At 38.7% G+C, this 20,969-nt stretch overlaps 2 protein-coding genes across 2 annotated transcripts; both read right to left on the reverse strand.

The window, feature by feature from the left end:
- On the reverse strand, positions 1 to 1,147 carry LOC133323899 (ficolin-2-like). The gene is made up of 6 exons (XM_061532802.1): positions 1,064 to 1,147; positions 888 to 1,003; positions 795 to 815; positions 654 to 725; positions 187 to 594; positions 1 to 130 (listed from the first exon to the last, which is right to left on the reverse strand). The coding sequence occupies exons 1-6, from the start codon at positions 1,145 to 1,147 to the stop codon at positions 7 to 9; spliced, it is 825 nt and encodes a 274-aa protein (XP_061388786.1). The 3' UTR covers positions 1 to 6.
- A 7,545-nt stretch (positions 1,148 to 8,692) lies between these two features.
- On the reverse strand, positions 8,693 to 18,476 carry LOC133323900 (eukaryotic peptide chain release factor subunit 1). Its single transcript, XM_061532803.1, has 7 exons — positions 18,378 to 18,476; positions 13,116 to 13,291; positions 12,582 to 13,051; positions 12,356 to 12,511; positions 12,084 to 12,281; positions 8,902 to 9,049; positions 8,693 to 8,823 (listed from the first exon to the last, which is right to left on the reverse strand). The coding sequence occupies exons 1-7, from the start codon at positions 18,461 to 18,463 to the stop codon at positions 8,744 to 8,746; spliced, it is 1,314 nt and encodes a 437-aa protein (XP_061388787.1). The 5' UTR covers positions 18,464 to 18,476; the 3' UTR covers positions 8,693 to 8,743.
- Between the last annotated feature and the right edge of the window lie 2,493 nt (positions 18,477 to 20,969).

A 20,969-nucleotide genomic window follows, 5' to 3' on the forward strand; every position in this document is an offset into this window, starting at 1 on the left:
ATTTATTTACATTTTATCCCGTATCATCATGGCGGCATATTTCAACGAAACATTCCATTTTCTCCATGGATCCCAGCTAACACCCCAAGTCCGTGAATTTTCCTTTGTCCTATAAGGTCCATGTAAATGACTGAAAGAAAAAAATTAAACGGATTTCATAATTTATTCTGGCCTCAAGATACTTACCCACTATAACAGGGATCATGGAACCACCAACCACCCTTAAAAGTCTGCGGACAATCCCTGATATTACCAGCATTATTATCCTGATCGAAGGTAGTAAACTTTTTGCCTCTATGCACGCCCATACCGTCGCCAGCATCACCACTGTAGGTGCCCAGTTCGGTAATCGCATATTTTTCAGCTTCCGAACCAATACGAAACTTGTCATATCGGGCAAAACGTGTTACATTTTCATAGTCTACCAAAACGACCAGTAGCTCTTGGGGTCTACCCTTACTGGTTAGACGATGCAGCATTTCAAGGCCAATAAAGAAATCGGCATCAGGATTACCAAAACCATTTTTATAATGGTTCCAATTACGATTGAAATCTACCGAACCATCCTGACGTCGCAGAATCGTTGTCCATTGGCTGGAGACAAAGAAAAAATTGAGTCTAGGTTCAAATCAGGATAACAGCTGCGAACTTACCTTTTGGGGGCTCCATTTATATTCCCAATATCCAATGGCTTGATTGAAAGATTCCTCTCCTGTTCATTTTGTCTAGAAGACCAAAAACAAGGAATTTTTTTAAATATTTTTCCTCACCTTTTTCATATTTTTTTCCCTCACCTCTTAGACAATTCATCGAATCTGGAAATTCCATTAAACAAAAATCATCCATTATTAATAATTCAATACCATTATATTCGAATGTCGTCATACCTTTTGTTGATGCTTTCAAAATTTTGTTCAAATTTCTGTGTTGCCTCCACGACCCTATTTAATTTTATGAACAGATTCTCCCATATGAAAGCTTTATCTTTCGAATTGTTTAGGTCCTATTAAAACAATTTTTGTAGAAAAAAATAATAATAATAAATTTCAATACTCTCTCTCACCAAATATTGCTTTGTTGAATTCACATTTTTGTCTCCGGCATAAACCGCTTGGAAAATTAACAACAGCAACCAAATTAATCTCATAGTAGCTTACTGATCGATTGCGGTTTTAGAACTGACTCGATTAATCTTGTCGATGCAAACTTGTTCGGATGCATTTCTTTCTTATCAATTTCTGAGGAATTGAAAAAAACCCCTTAGGATATACTTAGATTTGTTGTGGTTTGTAATGCTAAGACGTGAGATATTACAGGGTGATAATAATAATGAACCTATAATAAGGGTGTATTAAAGAAATATATGTAAAAAATCCACGCCTTGTATTACTTACTTACTTAGCTGGTTTGTTACAGAACGATTGTTCTATAAGCCGAGCTTAAAAAAGGTTTCCAAGCGCGTCGATCTTGTGCACATCTCCGCCAATTTGAAAGACCACGTTTCAAGATGTTATTTTCTACTTGGACTTTCCATCTGATTCGTGGTCTTCCCCTTCTACGGGAACCATCAGTAGGCTCGCTTTTATATGCCTTTTGAGATGGGGCATTATCATTCATTCGCACAAATTGGCCTAGCCATCGTAGTCGCTACAGCTCAATACGACTGATTATATCGATGTCCGCGTATATTTTGTAAAGCTCGTGGTTCATTCGACGCCGATATTCACCGTCGACCCAGATCGACCCGTAGATCTTTCGGAGTATCTGTCTTTCAAACACCCCAAAACCTACCTCATCTGTTTGTGCAAGTACCCATGCTTTAGATCCATATAACAGCACGGGTAGTATCAGCGTCTTGTAAAAAGTAGTCTGGCGGCGTCTTGTAAAATTAGCGTCCTGTAAAAAGTAGTCTGGCTTGTTTCTAAACTGCTTACTTAGACCATAGTAGCATCTGTTGACCATCACAATCCTTCTCCGAATTTCAAAACTGATGTCATTCGTTTCATTTATGGTGGTGCCAAGGTATATACAATTTTTAACTACCTCGAAGCTGTAGTTCTCAAGTTCCACAGTAGGTCCGAGTCTACTGGACGTCTGACGCGTTGATACCATCAGGTTGGTCTTCTCGCCGTTTACTGCCAGACCCACTTTGGAAGACTCCTTCTCGATTTGTTGAAAGGTGGCTGTTACCGCTGGCAATGTTCGACCCATTATAAAGATGTCATCGGCATAGGCGAGTAACATGTGTTGTTTGGTGTACAGAGTGTCATTTCTGTTCACTTTTACCTCTGGTATGACCTTTTCCAGCAGGATGTTAAAAAGTTCACACAACAAACCGATAAGTCCTTTCCGACTTTAACATGCTGATCTTGTGACAGTTAAAGTTATCCTGCATACCCGTATTAATTTTTCAGGAATGCCGAACGTAGACATGGCTTTAAACACCTCTGAACGGATAGGGATGTCGAATGCGGCTTTATAGTCGACGAATAGGTGGTATATGTCGATGATGTTTTTTTTTGGGTCTTTTCCAGGATTTGGCGCAGAGTGAAAATCTGGTCATTGGTGGATTTGCCAGGTCTGAAGCCGCATTGGTATGGTTCAATAATGTTATTGACCATTGGCTTCAGTCGTTCACACAGTACCCTGGATAGCACTTTATATGCGATGGGAAGGAAACTTATTCCTTTATAGTTGGCACATGTCGTCTTGTCTCCTTTTTTGTGCACGGGACACAGGATGAAGGGACTCCAATCATTGGGCATGCATTTCTCTAGCCAAATTGTACTAATCAGCTGGTTCATGCTCCTGACCAGCGTCTGACCACTAGTATTGAATATTCGGCTTCTGCTACTTTATTGTTCTTGAGCCGATTAGTTGATTTTATGACCTCATCTTGGCTAGGTGGTATACACTCGGGAGAATCCAGGTGGCCTTGTGTATATCGAGATGCTTGAATCTGGTGCTGCTAACTACCATGTTTTTTTGCTGCCGCGAATTCAATCAACCTCATGACGTTGTCGGATGTTTCTTCATGAAGGCTGAATTTGTGGGGCCAAATATATTTTCCCTTCCGATTTTTGCATTAAAATCTCCTAGCAGAATTTTAATGTCATGGTCAGGTCAGGGCAGGGGTCATATGCTGTTTCTAGGTGCTCGTAAAATATGTCTTTGGTCTGTTCATTTTTATCTTTGGTCGGAGCATGGGCGCAAATAAGACTGATGTAGATGAACTTCGCTTTTATACGAATTATAGCAATTCGCTCATCTACTGGAGTGAATCTGGAGACGGGGTATTTTATTCTCCTGTTAACCATAATTCCGCAGCCAAATTCATGTCTCATTTCATGGCAGCTATAATACAGGGCGTAATCATCTGATTTACTTACGCACGTACCTTTCCATCGCATTTCCTGTAAGGTAATAATATCGGCTTTGTACTTCTTAAGTACATCCGCCAAAGTGAAAACTGCGCCTGTTCTGTACAAGTTGCGCACATTCCAAATGCAAATTCGCAGATCGTGGTCCTCTATACGTTTGTCAACATAAGAGCGGGTTGGCTTTCTTTTTCTTTGCTTTTTCATAGTCCGAGTGTGGGCAATTAACCCGACGCCTTAACCCAGTTTTTTATAGTTCTATTTCAACGGGTGATGAAAATTGCTACCCCAGGTGACACCGCGGGGAGGTCAGTGTCCACAATTGAGATGAAAGAGGGACCAAGATAAGCCAGGACTTCGCCACGTTAAAGCCAATCAGAGCCGTTGCTTGATATCTATCCTCCCCTACGCCACCCACATGACTTGTATCTTTTAGGGTATGTATAAAACTCTTGTGATTTTTGTTTTGGCTTTAGGTCAATTGAAAAACTCGTGGGTTATGGTTTTTCTATTTTGTTTATTTTTATTTTCCAATATTTCATCTTCAGGGAAATACTACAAACATACAAGTATTTTATAGAGATATAAACTTAATTGTATTGCACAAATCTTACTTTTATGAGAAAAGCAACCGATCACCGTCTATGCTAAACTAAGTTTTTCTTTTTTCTCGTCTGTGTATAAAAACCCTAAACAATATGTTTAAAAATCCACACCTAATATTTAAAAAAAAATCCCCTCCCATAGCCACAAGAAGTGTGCCTGAACTTTTGGCATTCCATTACTGATAAGGGAAATTCGAATTGGAAATATTCAGCCCCGTCCAGTCTAATTTGAATTCGTGAGCGGATTAGTATAATGAAACTGTTGTGTCTGATTTTAATTTTGCATTTTATAAATGCGGAATACAATAACACTAATTCGACAAAATCGTATTTGGTATGTGAAGTGTAAATATGTAAGCCCTTCATATACATACATATTAATTGCATATTGTTTTTGTTCTACCTCAGGATATAACTAATCCGCAGGACAAAGCAATTATATGGGAATCTCTCTTCATAAAAGTGAATAATATTTTGAATGAAACCCAGAGGTTGGACAAAAATTTGGAGGTGTTGAATAAGAGGTTGTTTGCTAATGAAGGATATCCTACTGGCTATTCATTTGATTTTTTTTACATTTTCCAGATTAGATACTCTGGAAGGTGATTTGAAAAAATCCTGTCAAAACTCACAAAAATGGACAACCATACAGAGACGTCAGGATGACTCGGTACATTTTAATCGTTCGTGGAATGAGTATGACAATGGTTTTGGTAATCCTGATGGCAACTACTTTATGGGTCTTCAGCGTATCTATGAACTGACCAATTTCGGTCGACCACAAGAATTGTTAATTATATTAAAAGATTTTAATGGCGTAACACGTTATGCCAAATATGAACGTTTTCGTATTGGCAGTGAGGAGGAGAAATATGCCCTGCTCGATGTGGGTGGTTATAGCGGTGATGCTGGCAATAGTTTCGAAATACACAAAGGACACCCGTTTACCACCTATGATAGAGATAATGACAATAATCCGGATAGAAATAATGCCGTAATTTTTGAGGGTGGCTGGTGGTTCTTTGGTTTAGGTTATCATGGGTGAGTAAATTTAAAAAAATCGATTCCGTAAATTTTTAAAATTTTGATTTCTATTTTTTTTTTTTGTAGCTATTTAAATGGACCATATCGCCAAGAGAGCGAATCCAATAATTGGGGAATAAGTTGGCATGAATTTCGTATGTGGAATAGATCCTTGAAATATGCTCAAATGATGATTCGAAACAAATGTTAAATAATTTTTTAAATAAAAAAACAACACAAAATTTTTTATTTTGGGTATTATTATAAAAAATATTATTTTTAATCTATGTCTTAAAAAATTCACGCCTTGCATAGTAGCCTCAAAATATTTTTTTAATTCATGTCTTAAAAAATTCACGCCTTGCATAGTAGCCTCAAAATATTATTTTTAATCCATGTCTTAACAAATCCACGCCTTGCTTAGTAGTCTTAAAAAATATTAAAAAAAATCCAATACGACTAACTATGTGGATGTTCGCTTATAAATTGTGGTTCATTCGACGCCGATATTCACCATCGACGCCGATCGGCCCGTAGATCTTTCGGAGAATTTTTCTTTCAAACACCCCAAGAGCTGCCTCGTCTGCTTGCGCAAGTACCCATGTTTCAGATCCATATAACAGCACGGGTAGTATCAGCGTCTTGTAAAGTGTGAGTTTGGTATGGCGGGAGGTGGCCTTGTTTCTAAACTGCTTACTAAGACCATAGCAGTATATGTTGGCCATCACAATCCTTCTCCGAATTTCAAAACTGATATCATTTGTTTTATTTATGGTGGTACCAAGGTATATAAAATCAACAAAGTCGTTGTGTGCATTTGTCGCGATGTGACAACACACAACAGTGGGAAAGGTGTGGTATTGTTTGTAAATGCCTTGTTAACCTCGAAGTGAGGCTCCAGCGAAATTCTCATGCAGTTTATGTCGTTGGTCAGCTAAGTACTTCGCTTTGTTACAAGAGACATTTGGATATGAAAGGTTTTTTGTATAGAAGCAATAGCTTCTGGGGAGAATATCCTAACAAAAAACTAAGGGAACTGATGAGGATCAGTGGCGTGATCCGAAACTATAGTCTTCCCTGCCTTACCCCTCGGCAAACAATGCCATACATTCCCCACTAATAAATAGTTGTTTTTTATAAAAACAACAAACTGGGATTCAGCCTGACTATTTTGCAAAAACAAAATACAAATGGTATCCCAAATAAACCGCCAACACTACTGGTATATAAAATCTTTAACTACTTCGAAGCTGTAGTTCTCAAGTTTCACAGTTGGTCCGAGTCTACTGGACGTCTTGCGCGTTGATACCATCAGCTTGGTCTTCTCGCAGTTTACTCCCAGACTCACTTTGGCAGACTCCTTTTTCAATTTGTTCAAAGGTGGCTGTTACCGCTCGCAATATTCGACCCATTATATCGATGTCATCGGCATAGGCGAGTAACATGTGCTGTTTGGTGTACAGAGTGCCATTTCTGTTCACTTTTGCCTCTCGTATGACCTTTTGCAGCAGGATGTTAAACAGCGGTAACAGCCACCTTTGAACAAATTGAAAAGGAGTCTGAGAGCTGCAGTTCTCAAGTTTCACAGTTGGTCCGAGTCTACTTGACGTCTGGCGCGTTGATACCATCAGCTTGGTCTTCTCGCAGCTTACTCCCAGACTCACTTTGGCAGACTCCTTTTCAATTTGTTCAAAGGTGGCTGTTACCGCTCACAATATTCGACGCATTATATAGATGTCATCGGCATAGGCGAGTAACATGTGTTGTGTACGGGACACAGGATGCTGAGGTTCCAATCATTGGGCATTCATTCTTCTAGCCAAATTGTACTAATAAGCTGGTGCATGCTCCTTACCAGCATCTCACCACCAGTCTTGAATAGTTCGGCTGGTAACCCGTCGGCTCCTGCTGCTTAATTGTTCTTGAGCCGATTAATTGCTTTTATGACCTCATCTTGGCTAGGTGGTATAAACTCTATACCATCATCTCTTATTGGTTCTGGAGTATCTTCTTCACCGCCACTATTTGATAGCAGAAGCTTTTCAAAATGCTCCTTCCAGATCCTCAACACCCTGTCTGTATCTGTCACCAGGTTTCCTTATTCATCTCTACAGGAGAATGTGCCTGCACCAAAACCTTCGGTTTGGTGTTTTACCCGTTGGTAGAATTTTCGGACTTCATTCTGACTCCTGTACATCTCGATTTGCTTACGCTCACGTTTTTCTTGTTCTTTGTTCTTATTTCTGCAAATACGTTTCTCCTCTCTCCTTTTCTCCATTTCCATCGCATTACGTGTTGCTACTGTCTGCATGGTTGACCTATACGCTGCGTTTTTCACATCAGTAGCATTACGACACTCCTGATCGTACCATGGGTTTCTTGGAAGTGGTTTTTGGTAGCCAAGTGTTGCTTTTGCTGCAGTATGTAGGGAGTGGACAATTCTTTGGCATTGTTCTTCTATACTATTATCGGGACAAGAAGTGCTTTCGTCAGGCAGGTGGGTGAGTTGAGCGGAGTAGGCCTCGGCTACCTGTTGTGTTTTCAGCTTTACGACGTCGAGTTTCCGTGCTGTGTTAGATAGCACTTTTGCTGCCACAAGGTAGTGGTCCGAATCAATATTCGCTCCTCGGATCAATCGAACGTCTAATACGCTGGATGAATGCCTTCCGTCTATCACAACATGATCAATTTGATTTCTCGTTGCTTGATCAGGAGAAATCTATGTGACCTTGTATATATCAAGATGCTTGAATCTGGTGCTGTTAACTGCCAAGCCTTGTACAGTACTCTGAAAAAAAGTCCACGCCTTGTATATGACGCCAAAAAATATTTTTAAGAAATCCACGCCTTGTACGCCTATTTAAAAATTCAAACCTAACATGGTCCAGTGTTTATACCTAGGATACTCACCTCTCTTTTTGCTAAATTTAATAATGACAACAAACTATTCTCTTGCAAATATTTTCCAATTTATTTCATTAATTTAAACAGCTGTTCTTCTTTTGGTAGAAATGTTAAAATGACAGCAGTTCAATGGGAGCAAAGTGGCATACAAATTTCCAATAATCTGCTATTGGATAATACACGAATGACAGAATAGGACTCTTAAATGCTAAAGGTATTCCAAAGGATGTCCGGAGATCTCTATAGGAGGACTTCAGCATTTCTCACCACAAGTCAACTACGAAAATTATTTTTATCCCCTTCGAAGAACGAATTTCACGTTCCTTTCCGAATCCCATTTGCATCTCCCGTGTGTTCATACAATAACAGAGTTGTATTTTGCCGCTATTTCAGAGTTGTATTTTGTCTCAATTTTCCCTGCTGTGGCTGATTATGATTTGTTGTTGTTGTGGTTGTTTGGTAGATTTTTTTCTCTTTTGGTTTTATCTCTGATGATGGTCTTCATTTTAATACTCTTTGTTCGAGATTTAGAGGCAGTATTTGCGCTATACATTAAACATAAAATTAGTATAGAACAGCTGATATCAGCTGTTCACCTTCGCCGCCGTCATGGCTGGTGATTTTCATATGGCCAAGATTGTTGTTGTTGGTTTCTCGTTTTAACTTCTTGAATATATATATATTTTGTATGAAATATTGGACTGCAAGATATCATTAAGTTAATCAAACAAGCTGGTTTCGTTTTTATTTGTTTCGTTTTGTCATTATCAGTATCTTCGGGGTTTCTTCATCTTCTTCTTATTCCTTTTCATAATAAATATGGTATTAACAGATTTAATAATCGTCCAGATCAACATCTTCCAGGGGTTCATCGGCTTGTAATGATTGAAAATCAACTTTATATCGTAATATTCCTAAAAGAGAGAAAAAGGGAGGGTAGAGAGAGAGTCATCAGAATTTCAGATCATGAAAAACCATTGCAAAATTCTCACCTCCAATACCACCAAAACCACGCACAAATTGACTACCCTCCTGGGATTTGTCCGTGATTATTTCCAATGTGGCCCCGAACATTTTGTAATTGTTCGCCAGCCATTCCAACAGGGGCTGGGATTCTATCAGTTCCATTTCAACACCAGTCTAAAAGGGAAGGAGAGGGAGAGGAATAGAGAATATTAATTAAAGATTTTGCTTTAAAAAATCTTGGAGCTACAAAAAATTTTTAAATCCACGCCTCAGTTGGAGCTATAAAAAGATTTAATTCCACGCCTCAGTTGGAGCTAAAAAAAAATCTAATTATTCTTGATGAACCTTGTAAGGAGTGGTGTTGGTATATGTTAAAACCTTTTCTATTTCCTCTTGACGACTTGTCGAATGCATGTTTTTTTAATCTTACATGTTTTTTTAATCTATTCGAAGCTTCAAAATGTCCATGTATGGTAACAAATTTTATTTTTATCACGCAGTTGGAACCAATTTCGATTATTCCGACATTTTTATGGTGAGTTATTTTCATTATGCATTTTTCTTGAGTTTTGACTGCTGATTTCTGCAAATATATTCATCATCGTTTGGTTTGAGGCAGCTTGATGTCTTCCGTTTTTTTGAAAATAATATATTCTTCTCTATGTGCATCGGTTGATATGTATACCGTTTCTGGTTGAATGGCGATTAAGGTGTTATTTTGTATTGTTGGAACTGCAACTATTTTGAACAACTCGAAAAAAAACTGTCGGTTAACTAAGGGTATATTGACTTCCAAAATGATTTCATATTTTGTCATTGTCCCTTTGACACTCATAAGCTTATAAAGTCGAATCAAATTATCCCCTGCTGTTGGCAAAGCATGTGAAATTGCAAGATTAGCCTTAATGAAATTAATTTATTCTTTCAACTGATGAGGAGATAATAATAGGGGACTTATTTTTCATTTAGAATATCTGTAAGTACATTGATGACTTTGGCCTGTGTTCTCGGTAGGTTTATTGCGGATAAAACCAGATGCGTTGATAGAAGTCCAAACAGTTGAGAATTTTAAAAAATCTCCCAAATTTTAGGTGAGTATTAATCTCATCCTGTTTTATAACATTAATTGTTGCATCAATTGCATCAAGACTGATTATGTGCTCCTGATCGCTTTTTGCTGGTTGATGGTCTTGACATTCCTTCTCCATAGTCCGCATCAAGAACGTCAAAAAGTGAGTGCGCAATATTGCCAATTATGTGGAATGAGATGTTAAAAATATTGCACCTCATGCTGATGCATTACAGGGCACAGTTGCTGCAGCGTTTGTAAACCAGATGCCAATGACTCTATTTCCGAAACAAGGGGCGTTAAATCATAATATACTAACATCTTCCATTCAGCCGTATTCAGTTTCACTGTTCCCAATCCTTCATGAAATTGTGTAACTTGCAAGTTGCTGCACAGGAAATTGTGCTTTCTTGCGTTGGATCATTGTCTACTAAAACTTTATCATGATTTTCAGGAAAAAGTGGTGCCAGTCAGTGGATCGTCCGCTTGAGTACTCCGGTTGAGGTTTTTATTTCAGCAACTCTTACAGCTCAGTCATCACTGGGGAATACATTAAGAACTCTCCTTAATGGCCACTTCATTGGTGGTAGGTTGTCTTCTTTCATAATAGGTTGTCTTCTTTTGTCTCCATTTTTACGATGCTGGAGTTTTTGTAGGTATTCTTCCGACCACCTTTTCCAGAATTGGTGCTTAATATGCGAAATTAACTTCCAGTGTGATATCCTGGATGTCTTGGAAGTATCTGCTGTGCTATCTACCTGTGAAGTTAGAGCTTCTCCGACAAGAAAATGCACCGGGGTTAATGCTGCAAGACAATCTGGATCGTTTGAAAGTGGTGTGAGCGGACGCGAATTTAAAATAGCTTCGATTGCTACTATGATTGTCTCTAATTTTTCATGAGTAAGTGTTTCCGTTGACACACTATGGACCAAGAGACGTTTTGAGGACTTCACTGCAGCTTCCCATAAGCCTCCAAAATACGGAGCTCTTGGTGGAATAAAATGGAATTGTATGCCCTTGAAACTGGAAGTTGATAAAAGTAGCCCTTGTCCCATAAAAGTAGTCTTTGTCTTGCAGATAATTCCTCTAAACTATTTTTGGCTCCAAGAAAGTTTGTAGCGTTATCATAAACCTTTTCGGTGGCCCCGAAGTGATTTGGCGGTGTTTTTGGGGGCATTACCCACAAGGTGTGAGGACGTATCGTACAAGTTCCAATTTCAAAAACCCCTTTCAGTGGTCTGGAGGAGAAGACAGGAGGAAATTGTCTATAACTAACCATCATACAACAACTGCTGCTACTCGCTACTACATCAACAAACAATAATGGCAATGATGCATCTTTGTCAGAGGATGACCCGTATATTGTTCGGAATCTATATAGAACGATTGGAGAGAAGTTTAGCTCAACAATCGAATATATAGACGCAGAAATAAAGAAGCTGATGTCTGCCCAAAGTAAGCCAGTTCCCACCTTGAGAGAGAAATCGACTGAAGTTGTCTCAGGAGACAAAATGCCTTCCCGTGTTGATGGACTTGCCAGTATGAGAAATACTCGAATGAAGGCCCTTAGTCGTCATTTGCAAGGCTTGGGCACAATCGAAGCGAAACAGTCGAGGCAATTCTATAGCATCAGAGAAGATTCTTAAAAAAAAACTATGAAATCAAATAACGGAGATCTGCCACGAAATATTGCAGCAGATTGAAGATTCATCGAAAATTTAAATGAAACAAGAAAGCTACGATATATTGGAAGATTCGGTATGACAAATTAATAAAACTAGCAGTATTGCACCTCAACTGGGAAGTGACATTATTGCACACAGTTCACTTCCACTACTGAAGGTAACAATTCCTCAATTAAATGGGGATTGTTTGAAGTGGCGTCAGTTCTATGAACTTTTCTTGGGGATGGTAGACAAACGGTGTATTCCATGTATTCAAAAATCATTAACACCACGCCTTATACGGCCCTCCAAAAAACATTCTTTAAAAAATCCACTCCTTAAATGGCCATCCAGTTTCAAAAATCCACGCCAAATATGGACCACGAAAAAGAATTTTCTTTAAAAATTCCACGCCTTATATGGCCCTTGAAAAATATTCTTTAAAAAAATCATAATAATAATTTTTCACACTTACCTCTTTGTCTGTAAAATGCGATTTATCTTTTTCCTGTTCCGGCGTCAAATGCAATACCGTGGTTGCCGTTGAATTTGCATGATTCTTAAGGACATATCTTTGAATATCTAAATTTTCCCAACAAATCAAGGTCTCCACCGAGCCCAATTCTAAAGCACGCAATGTATCCTCAACACCAAAACAATATTTGCCCGTATCCTGAAATCGAAAAAATGAACAAAAATAAATTACAAAAGTCTAGATCCATAGTAAAGGGGCTCCAAATCCTCTACCTGAGATATTTCATCAAAGTAACGACCAATTAATTTTTTCTCTTGAATAAATTTAACATTTTGCAAAGATTCCGCAGCCAGTTCAATTGCCTGATTGAAACCATTCTCACCGCCATATGACACATCGACCAATTTGATTATTTTCGATTGTAATCTCTGCAAGGGAAAATATCACAATAAAATTCCAATTTTTTTAGAAAATAATCCCTAACCCCTCCCCACTTACCGGATCAAACATATCCGATTGACTCAGTTCCGTTTTAAAATCAGCACTACCGGCCAATATCAGTCCCGCAATATTCGGCTTATCATTCGTTATGAACAACTGGGTGGCAACTTCAGCAACTTTGCGCACATAATTGTGACGTTTTTCCATGCGCAGACGGGCAAATCGCAATGCCGATTGACCACCACGCCCGTGCTTCTTCGGTAAATCCACTGTGAATTTGTGTAGAACTTCTCGCGTGTTACCCTGCAGGGTACCGAACAACGCCCCATTACCGTCCATAACAATAAAACCGAATTTATTATCGTCCGCCAGCAGGGCGGTTAGCGCTTCCGTATGGAACTTATTGTCGCACAAATACAATGATGTATTGATCGGTTTGAATGGTTCAAAATCGATATTGACTTTTTTCTCTTTACCCTCTTCGGTGACAATTGTACCACAATAAATTACCAATCCATTTGGAGGCACTGCAAAAAAGAAACGAATATTTAATAAAAAATGTTTGAGACTTTTGAAGGTTTTCCCACTCACCTTTGGTATACAATTTAAGTCTATGCTGTACCGAGGTAATTGCACCCAGAACCGATAATCGATTTACCCGTGACTTAATGTTCGACGCTGTTCCAAATTCATCGGCTAGCATTTTGCTAACACGTGATATTTGATCCTTGGGTGGTATGATCAGGGATATCATGCTGGTGCCATTGCTAAGAATAGAATTAAGAAACAAATATTCAAATGTGGCAACTCTTACAAACGACATTTCAATATTCAAAAAATCTGATTCTGAGGTTTTTTTTCAAATCTAAACATTTTAACTCTGTCCAACTGGGCACACGCAAATTTCCGATTGCCGTCCTTGGGTGGAGCAACCTTAGACGTCTCCTTAGAATCAAAAGGAATAGTTGAGGAATGCACTAAGATAGGACTAATGGCACTCCACTTCTGCAAGCAAGCAAGCACACCACAAGCAGCATTCAATGCAATCTTGATCTACAACCACTGGATTTTCTGGTTAAATTCCAGGCTGACAGAAGTGATCTGACTCATCGGGAAACGGATGCCTGGAAGTCGCTGAATTTTGGTCAGGCTACTATTCCAAAACCAACGTCAGTTTGTGACCTTCTAGAGAGGAGTGCTTAGATCAGTATACTCCCTCTCATAACGATTTCAATGACATTAAAGTAGAGTTTCCTAGTAGGGATGTCGTTATTTGAAGACAGGTCGAAGATGGAAGGAGGTACTGGTGCAGATGTTTACTGCAAGGAACTAGCCATCTACAACATATATAAACTAAGTGATCCCTGTAGCGTTTTCCACGCAAAAATCCTAGCAATCACGAAAGCGGCTGAGATAGTCAAAACACCTACTGCCGGTGACCTAGCAACATAGAAGGGAAAGAGATTGCCGATGTGCTTCCTCAAGGGAGATCACAGTCGTCCAATCTTCTGATTGAGGGATATGTACAACCGCCCATTGGCTACTTTGCTGGGAAAATCCGTTTGAGCTACTGCGAGGCCGAAGATGGTCATCCGAACCAGGATTCAGAATCTCAAAAACCATCTGGCCGGAATTCTGTTGTCCCATAACAAAAGAGATTAAAATCGTTGTTGAGATAATAACAGGTCACTGCAAGATTAGATCTCTCACTTCTAAATGGGACATCATCGGAATGGATTAAGATTGAGGATGAGAAAGAGCTGGAAACAATTGAACATATACTCTGTAAGTGTCCATCGCTGAGTGGCAGAAGACACAGACAGTTCGGCAAATATGAAATTGATAATCTAGCATTCTTCTCCGGAATAGACCCCAAGCAGATCCTAAGCTTTGTTAAGATTTTGACATGGCTAAAATAACTATCTTACTCTCCAAACTTCCACTATCTTTCCTCTCTTCCATTCTCTCTTCTCCTTTCTTTTCAGGTACAAGGATGAATACAATGGGCAAATGTCTCTGAGTGAACGGTTGCAATCAGCAGATGTACATCCCTTAACCTATCCTAAATCGTTGGAGTGTTTTAAGATAATTCAGCATGCAACGCTGATAAGACTATTATTAAAATTTTAAAGCGAAAATGATGGGAAAACTCTCCACAGATCAAATTCTATTATTAGAACAAAGAGTTTATCGATAAGTATTGTGTGTTTAATATTAGGCTAAGCAAACTTAGTTTAAGTAGTACCAAATTAGACATGTTTGAAAATTAAATCAGCATTTAAACAGTAAACGAAGTAAAATAAGTACTATTGGAGTTGTGAAACTAACTGGACCGGACAAATCGGTCAACAACCTAGAGCCAGTACAAACATACTACGAAGAAAGCGAGAAACATAACAGTATCAGAGCGGGCAATTCTGATAATGGAGGGTATGATCCCCATAGATCTCATGGTGGAACAAAGAAAGACTTTACTTAAACGTGGATTATTCCTAGAACCTATGATCAGACTCTTTGAACAAAAACAATGATAAAATTGCGGGCACAATGGAAAAACGAAAGCTGGAGAAGGTGGACCGCAAAGCTCATACCGGGTGGATGGTAATAGCCGATATGATCCCCAATGCAATAAACATGATCTGGACAGATAAAAAATTAATAAAAACTGCAGTTTTGGTTCCAAGCTATAATCACGAAGGATGGCAACAAATATCAACACTGGGAACCACATCGAAATAATGCAGAAGTGGTCACAACTCCCCAGTTGGAGTTTGAGAGCCCGAAATGTCGCTGACGAGCAATAACCACGGAAACGTCCATTACAATATTCCACAGAAGTTTTCGATAGGGGATGGCGTAGGGGATGATAGATACCAAGCAACGGCTCTGATTGGCTTTAACGTGGCGGAGCTCAGGCTTATCTTGGTCCCTCTTTCGTCTCAATTGTGGACACTGGCAAACGTATAAAGGACCACGATCTGTGAATCTGCACTTGGAAAAGGCACAGTTTTCGTTTTGGCGGATGTACTCAAGAAGTACAAAGCCGATATTATTGCCTTACAGGAAATGCGATGGAAAGAGACAGGCGTAAGTAAATCAGCACTGTATTATAGCTGTCATGAAACGTGACATGAATTTGGCTGCGGATTTATGGATAACAGGAGAATAAAAGACCTCGTCTCCAGATTCACTCCAGTAGATGAGCGAATTGCTGTAATCCGTATAAAAACGAAGTTCTTCTACATCAGTCTCATTTGCGCTTATGCTCCGACCGAAGACAAAGATGAGCAGACCAAAGACATAAAATTCTGCTAGGAGATTTTAATGCAAAAATCGGAAGGGAAAATATCTTTGACTCCCACCGTCGGAAAATTCAGCCTTCATGAAGAAGCATCCTACAACTGCATGAGGTTGATTGACTTCGCGGCAGCAAAAACATGGTAGTTAGCAGCACAAGATTCAAGCATCTCGATATACACGAGGCCACATGGATTTCTCCCGATCAAGCAACGAGAAATCAAATTGATCATGTTGTGATAGACGGAAGGCGTTCATCCACCTTTTTGACGGAAGCTTTCCTTGTCCCGATAATAATATAGAAGCACAATGCCAAAGAATTGCCCACTCCCTACACACTGCAGCAAAAGCAACACTTGGGTACCAAAGACCCCCATCAAGAAAGCCATGGTACGATCAGGATTGTCGTAATGGAGAAAAGGAGAGAGGAGTAGAAATGTGTTTTCAGAAAAAAGAACAAAAAAACGTGAGCAGGAGCAAATCGAGATGTAGAGAAGTCAGAACGAAGTCCGGAACCGAAGGCTTCGGTGCAAGCACATCCTCCTGTAGAGATGAAGAAGGAATCCTGGTGACAGATACAGACAGCGTGTTGAGGATCTGGAAGGAACATTTTGCAAAACTTCTGGTATCAAATAGTGGCGAAATTCGGAGAAGGATAGTGTTGACCAACATATGGTACTATGGTCTAAGTAAGCAGTTTAGAAACAAGACCAACTCCCGCCAGACCAAACTCACACTCTACAAGACGCTGATACTACCCGTGCTATTATATGGATCTGTAGCATGGATGCTTACGCAAGCACATGAGGCAGCTCTTGGAGTGTTTGAGAGAAAAATTCGCCGAAAGATCTATGGGCCGAACTGCGTTGACGGTGAATATCGCCATCGAATGAACCATGGTAGAACTCTATCTAGTCTCGGACGTCGGCATTGTCAGACGAATTGAACTGCAGCGACTACATTGGCTAGGTCATGTTGAGAGAATGGATGAGGATGTGTCCCAGCTCAAAAGGCATATAAAAGAGAATCAGCTGATGGTTCACGCAAAGAGGAACGCCACGAATTAGATGGAAATATTAAGTGGACGAGAACATTTCGAAACACAGCCTTTCAACTTGGAAGCTGCGAGCAAGACCGGCGCTTCTGGAAATCTTGTTAAAGCTAGGCTTTTGGAACAAATATTCTGTCACAAGCCGGGTAAGAAAAAAAATTAGGTTGTAAATGCACTTTAAATCAAAAATAACAGTGATATTACTCCATGGAGTGATATCCTATATCATCTGGACAGATATAAAAAACTAAGGTTGAAAATAACTAGCCGCAGAGGGCCTACCACGAAGTAATTATTCTAAGCTCTTTTATGAATGGGTAACTTAAGTAGCATGTCCATAACTTCCGCTGGAAACGTAACGACGCAAATTCCGGAGTTGAGTACATATTCCATTTTATTCTAAAATACGTAACCCAGGAAACTTCTTCCCCATTTCTGCGTGACGTTTTTAATCCATTTGAGAATTAACATGTTCATCATTCTCGCTGGAGATGTAAGGGCACAAATGCCAGAATCCATGTTTAATTTCACTCCAAAGTGCTGTGGTATTTCTGCTGGAGAGGTAGCGACACAAATGCTAAAGTTGAGTCCATATTCAATTTTGTTCTAAAATATGTAAATGTAACACAGGAAACTATCTTCCCCTCTGAGAATTAAAATATTAATCATTCTCGTTGGATATGTAAGGGCACAAATGCCATAATCAAGTCCATATTTAATTTCACTCCAAAGTGCTCGAGGAGTAACGACACAAATGCTAGAGTTGAGTCCATTCAATTTTATTCTCAAATTTTGTTCGATTTTTCTGCGCGAAGTTTTTATAAAAATCCAATAAGAATTCCAAAATTGGGTGGGTGGGAACGGTCCACATTTCATTCACCTTTGACTTATGGTATTTAGAAAAGGCAGTCAGTCAGTCACATTTTTGTTCGCCACAGTTCACAAAAACCTAACCATTGAGGTTATAAACAAATGCACTTAGTCATATATTAATATCCTGCAAAGGCGGGCGGAGGGGTGTATTAACAAGGGGGATATAAACAAAGTTTTTTCTTCGCATTTTTTGCGGGGGAATAACTAATTGTCAATTTTCCTTTTCCCTCAAAAAATACTGAAGCCGAAGTAATGACTGTTGTCGCCACATTGGCAAGTTGTAAACGTGGAACCAAAAAGAAAAAAATTGAAACGCATGGGACGGACGGCTTGTATACCAAATGAAATCACCGAAGCAGCAGCAGCATATTGGAAAATGGGCGCATAAGGTTGTATGTGTGTGTGTGTGAGTCTTCTGTAAAAGCAGCATGTACATGTAATGCAGGCGAGGTGGCTCCCATATAAAAGAATTTCGAGACACACACATACATACAGACATACCAACCAACATATTGGCCACATTTTCAATGGACATTTTTTTGCTTTCTTTCTATCATTTTTCACCTCTTCCGAAGAAATTTGGCACATTGTGATATTTATTTTTTGTTAGAAAAAAATATAAATTTTCTTACCCTCTGGCCATTTCCAGACTTTTTATTAATTTTTTGATTTTCCAAATTTCCACATTACGGTCAGCAGATGTTTCTTCGCCCGACATTTTAGCTTCTTTACTGGATGGCTACTTCCTGGTTGGTTCCTCAAGGAGTTAATTTTTGTGTGGACACAATGTCAGGCTGTTCCGTCCGGAGGCAGGAGTCAGTAACAGCAAAAATTTTAATATTTTTGGGAAAGTTTTACTTTCACCAACTTTTGTTTCTATTTTTTTTTTTTTTTTTGGTCTATTAACTGACTTGCTGACTGACTGACTACTGCTGCAGTGAACAAAGGCTTCAAAGCCTTGTAGATTTTTTGTTGGCTGGTTGATTGGTGACGGGCGCGAAACAATTTTCACTTCATAAAGCTGACCAAAATTAATTCCGTTATTTCAATTTTCTTGAAACTCCTTTGGCCCCGACTTTGTGGTCCACACGTGTGGTCAACTATTTATTTTTGGAAATGTTTTTCCTTTATTTTTTTCAGCAAAATTTTAAATGAAAAACAACCAAATAACACAAAATTCTATTATGAAGAGAAAGAATTAGAAATGTGGACCCAGTGCGCAGGTCCGAGGTTGGAGTTTTTTTCGCATGCAGATTTTTATCTATGGTAGTGGAGCAAAAGGGGGTATACCAACTGAAATGTGTGCTTTGTGGAGGAGACAGGGTTGGATATTGGCAAGTACATTTTTGATAAAGGTTCAATTTGTTGGATGAAGGAGGAAGGGTGGATTTTAAAGTACTTATAGAAGGCGTGGTTTCATGGAGGGCCATATAAGGCTTGGATTTTTTAAAGTAAATTTTTGGGAGGCTTATAGAAGGCTTGGATTTTTTAAACTACATTTTTAAGAGGCTTATAGAAGGCGTGGATTTTTTAAAGTACATTATTAAGAGCCTTATAGAAGGTGTGGATTTTTTAAAGTACATTTTTGGGAGGCATATAGAAGGCGTGGATTTTTTAAAGTACATTTTTGGGAGGCATATAGAAGGCGTGGATTTTTTAAAGTACATTTTTGGGAGGCATATAGAAGGCGTGGATTTTTTTAAAGTAAATTTTTGGGAGGCATATAGAAGGCGTGGATTTTTTAAAGTACATTTTTGGGAGGCATATAGAAGGCGTGGATTTTTTAAAGTACATTTTTGGGAGGCATATAGAAGGCGTGGATTTTTTAAAGTACATTTTTGGGAGGCATATAGAAGGCGTGGATTTTTTAAAGTACATTTTTGGGAGGCATATAGAAGGCGTGGATTTTTTAAAGTACATTTTTGGGAGGCTTATAGAAGGCGTGGATTTTTTAAAGTACATTTTTGGGAGGCATATAGAAGGCGTGGATTTTTTAAAGTACATTTTTGGGAGGCATATAGAAGGCGTGGATTTTTTAAAGTACATTTTTGGGAGGCATATAGAAGGCGTGGATTTTTTAAAGTACATTTTTGGGAGGCATATAGAAGGCGTGGATTTTTTAAAGTACATTTTTGGGAGGCATATAGAAGGCGTGGATTTTTTAAAGTACATTTTTGGGAGGCATATAGAAGGCGTGGATTTTTTAAAGTACATTTTTGGGAGGCATATAGAAGGCGTGGATTTTTTAAAGTACATTTTTGGGAGGCATATAGAAGGCGTGGATTTTTTAAAGTACATTTTTGGGAGGCATATAGAAGGCGTGGATTTTTTAAAGTACATTTTTGGGAGGCATATAGAAGGCGTGGATTTTTTAAAGTACATTTTTGGGAGGCATATAGAAGGCGTGGATTTTTTAAAGTACATTTTTGGGAGGCATATAGAAGGCGTGGATTTTTTAAAGTACATTTTAAAGTAAATTTTTGGGAGGCATATAGAAGGCGTGGATTTTTTAAAGTACATTTTAAAGTACATTTTTGGGAGGCATATAGAAGGCGTGGATTTTTTAAAGTACATTTTTGGGAGGCATATAGAAGGCGTGGATTTTTTAAAGTACATTTTTGGGAGGCATATAGAAGGCGTGGATTTTTTAAAGTACATTTTTGGGAGGCATATAGAAGGCGTGGATTTTTTAAAGTACATTTTTGGGAGGCATATAGAAGGCGTGTGGATTTTTTAAAGTACATTTTTGGGAGGCATATAGAAGGCGTGGATTTTTTAAAGTACATTTTTGGGAGGCATATAGAAGGCGTGGATTTTTTAAAGTACATTTTTGGGAGGCATATAGAAGGCGTGGATTTTTTAAAGTACATTTTTGGGAGGCATATAGAAGGCGTGGATTTTTTAAAGTACATTTTTGGGAGGCTTATAGAAGGCGTGGATTTTTTAAAGTACATTTTTGGGAGGCTTATAGAAGGCGTGGATTTTTTAAAGTAAATTTTTGGGAGGCTTATAGAAGGCGTGGATTTTTTAAAGTACATTTTTGGGAGGCTTATAGAAGGCGTGGAGATTTTGGGAAAGAGAGAATAAAAAAAAATTATTAAAAAAATTAACACAATTCTCATTTTATTTTTTAGGAATGCAAAAAAAATTATTTACTATATATTTGAGGTTATACAAATTTAACAAGGATTTAAGAAATTGTTTCATAAATCTTTTTTTAAAAT

This window comes from Musca vetustissima, unplaced genomic scaffold (genome assembly GCF_032173495.1).
Source record: "Musca vetustissima isolate MV318-11 ecotype Yass unplaced genomic scaffold, APGP_CSIRO_Mvet_v1 utg8833, whole genome shotgun sequence".
Taxonomy (NCBI): Eukaryota; Metazoa; Arthropoda; class Insecta; order Diptera; family Muscidae; genus Musca; species Musca vetustissima.